At 36.5% G+C, this 12084-nt stretch overlaps 1 protein-coding gene across 2 annotated transcripts; it reads left to right on the top strand.

Moving 5' to 3' along the window:
- The first annotated feature begins 2158 nt into the window (after window positions 1–2158).
- Window positions 2159–9512, top strand: LOC107644351 (uncharacterized). 2 transcript variants are annotated; one of them, XM_016348187.3, is made up of 14 exons: window positions 2159–2390; window positions 2633–2740; window positions 4153–4214; window positions 4609–4696; window positions 4798–4859; window positions 4940–5033; window positions 5133–5537; window positions 6081–6650; window positions 6741–6896; window positions 7000–7122; window positions 7228–7311; window positions 8178–8349; window positions 8458–8506; window positions 8815–9512. In XM_016348187.3, exons 2-14 carry the CDS (start codon window positions 2642–2644, stop codon window positions 8945–8947), a joined length of 2097 nt encoding a protein of 698 aa, XP_016203673.1. In that variant the 5' UTR covers window positions 2159–2390; window positions 2633–2641; the 3' UTR covers window positions 8948–9512. The 2 variants fall into 2 exon arrangements, with proteins under 2 accessions (XP_016203673.1, XP_016203672.2); XM_016348186.3 differs by having other exon boundaries at window positions 2183–2390; window positions 2617–2740.
- The last annotated feature ends 2572 nt before the right edge of the window (window positions 9513–12084 follow it).

The raw sequence follows: 12084 nt of genomic DNA, 5'->3' as shown, positions 1-12084 counted from the left end.
CAGAAAAGTTGTGAACAATGGTAGCTAATATGACCTTTCTGATGGCATGTGCGACATTCAACAGAGTGACAGACGGAGAAGAGGTGCCCAAAACGGTTACAATTTCGACAGAATATATCCTTTTTGTGTGTGGTAGCAAAAACAGCTGACTTTTCGATAATAGCAGATACAAAGATCACGGAGAGGAGAGAAAAACTGCAACTTGGGAGCCAAAAACGAGAAAACGGAGGGCAGAATCGGAAAGAGCTCACCAAAAAATCTTAGAGAGGGTCCCACTGTGTGCCACGTCAGCGACAAGTCAGTGCCACGTTAGATGACACGTCAGCGGCCACGACAGCGCAAAGGGACACGTGGCGCTGCGTGATTGGAGACAGGGAGGCGCTGACTGGGCGGGCGAACACGCGGGTTGAAGGGCGGTTCGGGTCGGGCACGCGGGCGAAGCGGGATCCATCTGGCTGCTTGGTGACACGTGGCGTGTTTGGAGTCGTTGATCTAGGCGCTGATCCAACGGCGCTGGAGGCGTCTAGAGGGAGGGCTGCAACAACCGGTCAGCCAACTTTGACTGGCGCGTGGCGGCGCGTCCGGCGGCGTACGGTGGTGATTCTGGTGGCGTTGGAAACGTCGCAACAAGGAGAAGGCTAGGGTGGTGGCGATGACGAACCAAAGCGTCGGGAAGAAGTCGAAAAGTGAGCACAAAGTACTGCTGGAGGAAACAAAATAAAAGGACTAGAAACCAATTGTTTCTGAAAAAAATAACCTAAGCTCTTGATACCATGTTAGAAACAAGAGACCAAACTAAAGAAAGTGTTTTGTGTATTATTCAATCTGATCAAAAGTACAATGTACAAGGGGTATATATAGGTGTCAGAAGAATCAAAGTAATAAAAGCATATAATCCTACAATTAATATACAGATATGATATATAAATATAAACGATACTAACTGATCTAAAATGATTCTAATAATTCTCTAATAATTCTCTAACAGGCCTTTTGTGACAATGGCCATGCGACACCAACCATAGTTTCAAAAGATGGTCAGGGACACAGAGAGTGAAACTCAGTCTCGATATCTTATAACATGTGGTGAAGGAGTCTCCAGTAACAATAACTTTTTAGAATGAAGTGTTGATAGAGAATAAGAAAGAAGAAATGAAAACTCAGGATCTTATTAAGGGTAGAGCGAGTTTCAGATAAGTTCTCCTTAAACAACGTTGTTTTTATATTATCAACCTGACACTTAATAATATACAATAGTACTGTTAAATGACAATTTATTCGAAAACTAATGGAGACTCACGTTTTTTAATTTAAAAGACATAATTAATCATTTTTTTTTGGTGACTAGACATAATTAATCATTTATAAAAGTAAAAAATTTAATTGATAGGCAATTTGAATTTTGGATGCCACGTTAAACATTTACTCCTCTCTTTGTGGGTAATATGTGTTTACCTAGTTTGTCATAACAACCTTCTGCTTATTCGCACGGGAAAATGAGTTTTGAGGTTTATTTTGTTTTGCTTTTGTTTATTTTTTTGTTTTTTCTATTTGCATGTAACCCTAAATAACCAAATAATCTAAACATATAGCGTTCAAATAAATATCTATAAATCTATGACAACCTATTCTTCTTGATCATATTTAAAGTTATGTAAAAATGATAAAAAGATATTTAACAAGTTTGACTCTTTAATTTGTAATTTATACATATAATTTGTATTTTACTTTAAAAGTCTATTAAGTACATACCTTGTTAATTTTTTCTGTAAGAGAAATGTTCAAACATTAGTAGAATTTATTATTTATTATTATTATTTAATAATATATTTTTAGTTTATATTTTTAAATATGGATAATTAATTGGCTAAAAATAATAAAATTACATTAGTTCTCTAGTATTTTTTTGTAATCATTAGAAAAAGAAAAAAAGAAAATAATAATTGCCAAATAAATTTGTTGGATTTATTCATGTTTTAAACACGTTCCAAAGCACAAGTAACGCCGTATTTTCATTTGATGCAGAAGAACAAGTGAACAACTCGTGCTTCATGATCAACACCATAAACTAAAAACTAGAACGACCAAGGAAGAAAAAGAGGGCCAAACTTAAAATATTAATTACAATATTTAATTAATTATTAAACATAGTAATTAAAAAAGAAAACAGAGAATTTGTTGGCTAAAACGTCTATGAGCTGTACAAAGCCGTCATTACAACTACACTACCAATTAAGAAACATCCATCTTCCTCTCTCTCTCTCTCTCTCTCTCTCTCTCTCTCATCTAATTTGTATTTGCGATCTCTTTTCTTCTTTCTATTTTCTTTTTTTTTTTCGCGGTGGATCTCTTCTCTTCAACCTGAAACCACTTTCTGAAGTTCAATTCCGGTGAGTTCTCCATTTTCTTCTTCAACTTCAACTTCCTAGGGTTTTTCACTTCAACCTTCTCTCTCAGATCTGCTCTTAACTTTTCACCTTTCTTCTTCGCTTACAAAATTGATGTACTAGTCTTTGTGAATTCGAACTGAATTTGACGAAGATTACGGTTCGTTTTTTGAGAAATTGTTTTCTGATTGGAATCGGCTTTGACTTGGTGTTTGACTGTTACTGAAAGGTTTGAGAGGTTGCAGGAATTGGTGATGGCGAGTAGGCTGAAGGAAGATGAGAAGAACGAGCGCGTAATTCGCGGTCTTCTTAAGCTTGAACCAAATCGAAGATGCATTAACTGCAACAGCTTGGTAAGAGCTCCAACAAGTTACATGTAGTAGTGAATTTTGAACTTTCTGTTATTCATATTTTGAAAAATTGATGCTCTTTAGCCTCATTTCATGGTAGATTCAGGTTAGCTATGTAGTGATCATGCGGGAGTGAATTCGAGTGGATTACTGCTTAGTAGAAAGTAGGAACTAGAAATAAAATCGTTGGAACACAGGGAGTAGTTCTTTGCAGCAATCGAAGTTGTTCAATTTGATGAAATGTAGTGGCACACATATAGAGTGGGTTTGTTGAAGCTGGTACTTTTCAAAAGTTGTAGCAAGTAAAACTATCTTTGGTAAAATAAGATAAGAGTAACTTCCAATAAGCACAGGCAACCAACTATCAATAGTGTTTTAGAAAAATTGCATTTAAAATCTAAGATGAGTATAATAGACAAATATAATAGAGTAAGAATAAATTCAGATATTTATTTATTAATATATAAGGTTATATTAGATTTTTTTTAATTTTAAAAGGCAGAAGTTATCTTTAAAAAGTATTTCCATAGATGTTTTAGCGAAAAGCATAAACACATGAATATTTTGTTTTACCAGACACAAATGTTGACTTATGCTTTTGAAAACTCAAGTACCTCTCCAATAAGTTTTACCAAATCCACTGATAGTATTGTGTGATTTTGCATGTTTATGGCATGTGTGAATAAGTGGGATCATTCATTTAAGAGTCAGGTGGTTGAAAAGTTATAGTAATGAATTAAGTATGTAGTTTTCCACTTTTCCTTAATGTGACTCTTTAGTTTATTAATAACAGAATCTCTCGATCTTAATGCATAGGATTTTTGTATTAAATTTTGGGATTGCACTTGTTCATATTGTGCATGCAGCTGGCCGTTTCAGGAACCATTGTTCAGGAAAATGGTAGATTGCATTTAACAATATACCATCTGTGATCCATGATCCCTGCTATAAGGATTTGACAAACTTTCATATTGCCTGTTTATTGCCAAACACAACACAACCTACCTCTTTAAAATTTGCAAGTTTAATATTGACAAAACTAAAAGGATAGATTGGATATTAACCTCAATTTCAACCTTGATAGATAGAATGTTTTCACGAGTACCTGTTGTCACTGGCAATGCTGTAGCCTGTTGACTACAAAAAGTGAAACTGTGCAAGGATGATAAAAGAATCCATTAGCTACTGATACTTCTCTAGATTTCATGCAAAAACAGAAATATTTGATATCAAGATTCATGTTAATTCTTGTGTAGCCATCTTTATAATGACTTTGTAGTCTTCAATTTAAGCGTTGTTAATCTTTATTATTGTTTTAGAGTATTCTTAATGTATTATCTGAAAGGAAATTATTGCACGTGATATTATTACATATGTATAACGTTAATTTTACCTTCTTTTTCTTTTTCCTGAAGGGACCACAATATGTCTGCACAAATTTCTGGACGTTTGTTTGCACAAACTGTAGTGGAATACAGTAAGTTCTTATGTTAACTTTGCCTATAGCCCTATACCATATGTCAATACTATTTTAGTGGACCTATGTTTTCCTGTTTGATTTTTGTTTACATGCTTTGGATGTGGTTTGCTCATGAATTTCTACTCGTTAGCGAAGCTTAAGCATCTTTATGCTGAAAATGTGTACCTTTATGTTTTTGGGGTATAATTTCTAATGGTTTGGACACGGAGTTCATAAAATTGTATACATGGAAAAAAACACAACTTAACAATGTGCATGCTCTCATTATTTTTGTGTTAATAAAACTGGAATTTGTTTTAAAATCTATTATGCTGTACTACATAATTATAGGGTTCCTTTCTACTGCATGCTTTTCTCTGCAAGCCAACTTTGTTTTTATGTTAATTTGCAGCCGCGAATTCACCCATAGGGTTAAATCAATTTCAATGGCTAAATTTACTTCACAAGAAGTAAATGCTCTTCAAGGAGGAGGAAATCAGGTAAAGATACCTGTTGGTTCTATAATCATGCCAGAGATCTTTGTTGTCTTCCTAATGTTGTATACTTCTCAGTTTGACTTCTTTCTGTTTAATATTTGCAGCGTGCAAAAGAAATTTATTTTAAAGAATGGGATGCACAACGTAATTCTTTTCCTGATAGCAGGTAACTACCTGCTTTTGTGATTATGTATAATTGCAGGGTTTCATTTGTTCTGATTGACAATTTGATATATTTGGTACCAGTAATGTTGATCGGCTCCGGGACTTTATTAAGCATGTTTATGTGGATAGAAGATTTACTGTAGAGAGGGCTAACGACAAACCACCAAGAGGAAAGGTGCTTAATTGTTCGCTGTTTCAAGTACATAGTTGGCAGTTAGGATGGCTTGAATCTATCAGCTGAATCTAACTCTATTATGTGTTGCATGTTATGCAGGGTGACAATGATATCTATGAAAACAGGAGAAATGACATGTATCAGGGAGGGTCTAGAAGCCCTCCATACGAGGACACATATGAACGGCGTTATAGTGACAGGTCTAGTTCAGGTGGAAGAAGTCCTGGATATGATCAAGAAAGTAGGCAATATGGTGACTATGGGAGGAGTCCTGGTCGTCCTCCAATAGTCAATGATTGGCGTCGTGAAGATCGTAGAGTATCTGATGGGGATTATAAGGTAGAAAATCAATCTCCTGATCGAGCCAGAGATGTTGGTTCTTCCAGTCCACCTGTGGTCCGACCTGTTAGAGAGATATTGGGGGAAAACGTAGTACCTCTTCGGATAAGTGAACCCCCCAAACCAAACAGTGGTAAAGCTGCAGATGGCTCTGTGTTGACACAGGTGAAATTATCATCAAATATCAATGTTGTTTTGTATAATTTAGTCATTTGTGTTTTGATCTTGATGCTTTATGACCCGGCTTTGCTGTGTAGTCTTTGTATAATTTAGTCATCTGTGTTTTTTGATCTTGATGTTTTTAATAATTTATTATCATTGATTGGTAGGTTTGCTTAAAACGAAGCCACATACTTATATGCTATAGCAAGTTAACTATGTTTTGTCTGTTAAATTTGATATTTGTACTGTTATTTCATTCTAGATGTTAGTTCATTTGACATGATGTTTTTAAATTGTTGGTGAATTTATTACTATCAATATTTCAAGCTTTCCTGTGCAAGCATGTAAAAAAAAATTTAATATACAATTAGCATGAATGTTAACTGTTAATCTGGGGTCTTTCTTAATTTTCTCTGTGATGTGGCTCAGTGTTTCCTTTTGCAAGTATGTATGGTTTGACAGACCTGTCCTTTTGTCTCCTTTAGTTTAGTAAGTACCTGACTACAAATGCATTTTATAACACAGTAACATTTCTCGTTATTTCAGCGAACCACATCTTCCAGTAGCTTGGCGTCCAGCAATGGGAATCCAGTGGATGTTAAGCCTGAGATTACAAAGAGCCTTATTGATTTCGATGCTGATCCTGAACCACCTGTTGCTCCGGCAATTCCTCCAGCCCAACAAACTAATGTGTCTCAACCTGTTGTGCAGCCAGAAAAATCCAGTGCTGATAATTGGGCCTCTTTTGATGTTGCTTCTCGAGCTACAGCAAATTCAACTCCAAGCCCTGTGAATGTAAATCCACTTGAATCTGTGTTGTCGCAATTGTCAGTGCCAGCTTCTTTACCTGCACATCTTTCTGGAGTCCAAGCTGGCCCAACTGTTGCAACAGCCATTCCTGCGGGCAATGCGACAACACCTGTAAGTGCCGGCGGTTTCTCAGCTTTTCCACCAAGTGGTTCTTCAGGACCATCTCCTGGACTGGCAACAGCACCGCCTCCTAGTAATGCAGGACAGTGGACTGGTCTGCAGCATCAGCAACCATTGTTTCAAGCTAATGCTACCCATTCCACACAACAATATAAACCACATGTGGGTGGAGCTGTAAACAATCAGGTTTGGCTAGTAGAGTATTCTTTTCAGTTGTTCTACTTGTTAATTTCTGGCATAGTATTTGTTCACCCTTTCATTGAAAATATCTTGCAGCCATGGAATATATCCTCTGTGCCGACAGTTCAAGGGCATCAAAATACACCAATGCCACATGCATACCATGATGCTATAAACCCTGCCAATACAATCAGTGTTGTTTCACAACCTTCCACTGAAGTAAAATCAGGTGGAAGAAAAGAACTTCCTGAGGTATTCCTTGCAGCTTAGATTTACCTTATAATCATCTACTAAATGTGTAAGATTGCTTGCAAATATGTATTGTTTGTCTTACAGTTTTTTGTGATTCATGCAGGATCTATTCACTGTGAAATACCCATCCTATCCTGCGCCGGTTCCAGGTTGGCAAATGGGTCTTCCCCATGGCATGGGTCTTCCCCGTGGCATGGGTGTCTCAGTGCAATATAATAATGTGGTGGTACTGTTACAATCCAAATTGATTAGCTTGCAAGATTATCTGAATCTTTGGCTAGTACAAAACTTTGATGCATTTCACTAATATAATGTCTGCTCACTGTTACAGCCCATGCCAAGTTTTCCGCAGCAATCAAAATCTGTCAATCCATTTGATGCCAGCGGTGAATCTCCCCAAGTTCAAGCACCAACTGTATGTGACTTTCATTTGTTTTAACTATAATTAACGTGTTGCCAATAATAGTTCATACTTCATGGTCTTCCAAAGTTAAATTTGTGGATTGTGCATGAATATTGTATTAAACCATAATATTTGAAATTTCTGAGGGGGGATTTCACTCTTTTAAAGTGCATATTTCAGAAAATAAATGGTATGATATAATTTGGATTTGATTTTGTACAAGTGATGAACTCGAGTTTCTGGGTTGTTTCCTTTTTCTTTTTTGTTTTTCTTTTGTTTTATTTTATTTATTTTTATCTAGTTACTGAAGTATATACGTTGGTGTGTGCATCATGCACTTCAGCTGAACCATATTTATTAATAAGATAATAACATGCTCAAATTGCTCCTTTAAATTTTACACGCGAGTCAAATTGGTCCCTCCAGTTTCTATTGAATCAAATTGGGCCCCCCAAAATTATCTAACATGCATCACGTTAGTAACCCATTTTCTTTCTTCACACTGATACATGTTGATGTGTACCATAAAGTCGACTTTTTGTTGCATTCTACATGAACCTTAACAATCCAAATCAACATGGATCAAAGGGCTTGAAAACAGATGTGTTGGGACCAATTTGACTCATATGCAAAAGTTGAGGGACAAATTTGAGCGTTCACTCTTAAGAATAATGGATGTTCAGTAAATGGTAGAAAATCGCTCTTTGTTTTCTCTGTTGTGTCATTGAAATCTGGAATAGTGAAGGATGATAACATGCTGACTCTCTGATGTGCCAATTCATCAATTAATTCATAGTACTATTACCTTTTAAGTTTCTTTTAGGGGAAAAATAGTTGGTCATGGTTGATGATATTCTATTTTGTTTTCCCTTGACCAGTTTCCTTCCATGTCATCTTTGCATGGTGCTCTGCCTAGTATGCCACCTTCAGGAGCAATTCATCCTGCAAGCATGGGTAATCCATCACACGCCTGGATCCCGCCCCCGTCATCATCATATGTATCTGTCCTGCCTGGACAAGCACAAACTCTTCCATCAGCTATGGGAGCAAGTATTGTTATCCTTTTTTGATTCATTTGTCAACAACTATTGCATGCTGAAATTCTTTGGCTTTATCATTATTCTACTATCTTGAGCCTGAACCATCTGAAAATTACAGGGAATTACATGGTACAACAAATGCCACCACCTAACTTGCCAATGCCAAGGTAACTACGGACTGTGAATTTTTAATGAGCTCCTTCAATTGGTTGTTATAGGTTAGCTTGTTTACATTATATACTCTTGGAAGCTCATCTTTTGGGTGTAATCCTTCAAGTAACATCCTAAATGTGGCATCAAGTTCAATGATATAGTTAACCTTTTATTTGTCTAAAACCAAACATAGATTGGGTGTGCAGCTATTAGGTGCAATTACCTGAGCTTCCTGTTTTGTGAAATGATTTTTCCCTGGGGCACTTTTTGTGTATAGTTGCTTAGCATAGTATAACTTGGAAATTTTTAACTGAATGTGTAGGCCAGAAGCTAGTAGTTTCGGAACTGGAGGAGCTGTTTTCGGCTTGTCAAATCCAGATCAGCAGCTAACTAATTCATTCTCCACCACTCCTGCCTCTAATCCCTTCCCTGCAGGGGGGAACCCATTCGGCTGATGTGAAAATGTGTCTTCCTGAACTTGTAAAATCAAGCATCAACTTGTTGCTCCCTGTACAAATTTGGATGAGTTTTGGTTTCTATTGTTAGTCAAAGTGATACATATTCGCATTCTGAGAGATTTGTGGTGTACCCTGGTCGAAGTCAAATGTTTGTTACACGGCCAAATTGTTACTATAGGAAAGGTGAAGAGACAATGCCTTTTTTTGGAAGCGGGGTGCTAGAGGAATGAGTTAGAAGAGCTGAAAAATATTGTACCCCAAAAGAAAGAGAAGAGTCAAGCGGGTATAAAAACCCTTGGTAGAGACAATTGTTATTTGGGTGAAGGGTGAACCCATGCGTTCATCAATTAAGATTGTCGTGTCGATTGAGTAGTGGTGTGCTTATTAGTATCATAGTTGTATTTTAATTTTCTTTCCTTTTTTTTTTTCGGTTTTACTCTAATGTATGATTTTGTAATCTCAATTTTGGGAAGGTCTTTCTTTTTGTGAAGGTACATAAACTCATTTTTTTTTCTCTGTAAACTCATCTATTACTATAGCCAAATTCTATTTCTATGCCAAACAATCTGTTTACTGAAATTATTACCCAAACCCAGAATGTTAAGAGGATCTCATTTCGTAGGTTAGTGCCTTCCAGGGGTTGAATTAATTTTCTGTCCTACTGCATGAAGTAAAGGCATTTAACAATTAATAGGTTCACCCTCGGGTAAATTAATAATATTTGCTCATTCTTTTTATTTCTTTGTTTGTTTCTTTTTTTAATTAAATTAAAAAGTGAGTTTTAAATTTTAAATAATAGTCACAAAAAAAAATGTAAAATGAAGTTTAAACGTTAACGAAGCTTGGAGTGGATTAATGCGTAGCGTGGAGTAATATTATCAGGACAGAGGAAGTAGTAGGATGGATGGAATTATCCAGACAAGACGAGTTCAAAAGTTACCAAGGGAAGCAAGTTTAGAACTGTTGTTGCCATAACAATAAAAGAGTTGGAGAAACCAGATTTTCCATAACAAGGAGCCAAACAGTGAACAAATGATGAGAGGTAAAGCAATTGTGCATTATTTGGGAGATGGAGGGGTCATCGTAATTCAGTGACGCAGGAGCGTTGTGCATGAAGTTTACTGGTGCATGGCGGTCACACAACTCAAAAACAGGAGTGCTCATTAGATTGTTTCTTTGGGTTACTTGAGTATAGTTTATATAGGTATTTGGAAGCATGTGAGTGGGTTGAACTGAATCGGAAGGCTTCTTAGAATTTGGGATAGTGATTTAGAGAGCATATCGGAGACATGAGTAAGATTACACTTAGCAAAGTATGTTCGACAACTAGTCAAGTTATCAACCAACATTCTTGCTAGATCTATTGGATTTGATTATATAGAAACCTGAAACAAATTTTATGGTAATAATGATGAAATAAACATGTCTAGCTGCAGCTGAGGCTTGGCATCGATGGAGGAGTTATAGGCCTCTCATCAACTACACTAGAGTTCGAATTTCAGAAATAGAATATAGAACCCTTTCTAGTGTGTACGACTGTGCTGAGTGCGTTTAGTGTAAGACCGAAAAAAAATGTGTGTGTAGCTGATTTACAGATTGAATAAAAATTCTTCCAGCTCCTGCTAGCCTGATTTATAGATTGAATATTATTATACGATTGTATCCTATTCTATTTTGTGAAATAATGTTCATCAAAATGTATTTTGAAATAAAATTGAAAGTAAATAATTGAATTTGATATTGTTGCTCGGATAAGTTTCTTCCTATGTCGTATTTGATTTGACAAAGGTTTAATGAACTTATCTTCTATAATATGGATTTCAGCATATTTAAGATAATAAGATGAAAATAAATTAAAAAAAATAATACTTTGCTGAGCGCTCCGAATAGGACTGCTCTTGACAATTCGCAAATTAATTTTAGGAGAAGTATACGAACCAAACCAGTCAAAAACTAAACAAAATCACATTAATTTATATTAATAATTAATTAATTTTAAATTTTTTAAATTCAAAATTTAAAATTAATTAAAAAAACCTAATTAAAATCTATAAAAACATTTCTCTTTTCTCTCACATTAACCTATTCACCTCCAACAATCACACATACAGATCCCTCTCTCTCACCGTCAAGTCCTCTCCGCATCTCCATCGCGACCCACTCCTCTTCTATCACCGACATCTGGAGCCGCCGTTGCAGTTGGAGTTGAACTTGAGCTCGATCTCTATTGTCGGTGGCGCATCGCACGGCGGCAGGTTCGTTGCGGCAGTTATCGCAAATCTGAGGGCGCACGTGCTTGAGTGACGGCAGGTGATTCTATCTGAGCCTATTGAAGCTATGACTTGATGACCGAGATCGTCTTGAACATCGGCAGCGACGATATAGGCTCCGTTTTTGGCGAAGAGTCTCACCGTTTATTCTCCGATTCCACTGGCTGCTCCAGTGATTATAGCCACCTTACCCTCCAACCTATTGCAAGGTCAAAAAGTCAACAAAACAGAGAGAACAGAACTAAGAAAGATTTGTGGGGTTTATTATTAATTACCTTTGCTTCTGCATTTGGACTGTGAGTTTCCTGGTTTGATGGAAGAGTTTTTCGTGTCCCAAACCTGGAAACAAAACTATTAGCTCTTGTGATATATGTTGCTCTCTGCGTTTTAGGTGCCGTTTTGATGATTGAAGAGACTGCAAACTACACATTTAATTTTAGCCAAAAGGAATCTTTGAACAATTACAGAAATATAAAAAAAAATATTCATTTAATATGAAAAAAAACATCTTAATACTTAATAAAAAGGTTAAGTATGATTTTGGTCCCTAACGTAGGGGCTGAAAATTTTTTTCGTCCCTCGCTTTTTTTTTTTTTGCTCCAAAATGATCCCCAAAGTTTCAGTTTGTTTTAAAATCGTCATTCGGACCAAAATGTCCCTATCCCTTCTTCCCCAAAATTCTCCCTTCTTTTCCAAAATTATGCAAAGCACCAGCACCACCACAACCACCACCACCTACCACCTACCACCACCACCACCACCATTATCAGAACTCAGAATCAGAACAACCACCACCACCACCACCACCACCACCACCACCATCAGAACTCAGAATCAGAACAACCACCACCACCACCACCACCC

Source organism: Arachis ipaensis, chromosome B6 (genome assembly GCF_059453495.1).
Source record: "Arachis ipaensis isolate K30076 ecotype BB chromosome B6, ASM5945349v1, whole genome shotgun sequence".
In the NCBI taxonomy this organism is placed as follows: domain Eukaryota; kingdom Viridiplantae; phylum Streptophyta; class Magnoliopsida; order Fabales; family Fabaceae; genus Arachis; species Arachis ipaensis.
The sequence above is the reverse complement of the archived record's forward strand: the minus strand, read 5'-3'. Positions and strand labels throughout refer to the sequence as shown.

Excerpts from the sequence above, each read along its gene's own strand:
- LOC107644351 (XM_016348186.3), top strand. The coding sequence starts at position 2,194 with ATGAGCTGTACAAAGCCGTCATTACAACTACACTACCAATTAAGAAAC. Across the intron at positions 6,897-6,999 it reads GAAGAAAAGAACTTCCTGAG|GATCTATTCACTGTGAAATA; the intron begins GTATTCCTTGCA and ends TGATTCATGCAG. Across the intron at positions 7,123-7,227 it reads TGCAATATAATAATGTGGTG|CCCATGCCAAGTTTTCCGCA; the intron begins GTACTGTTACAA and ends TCACTGTTACAG.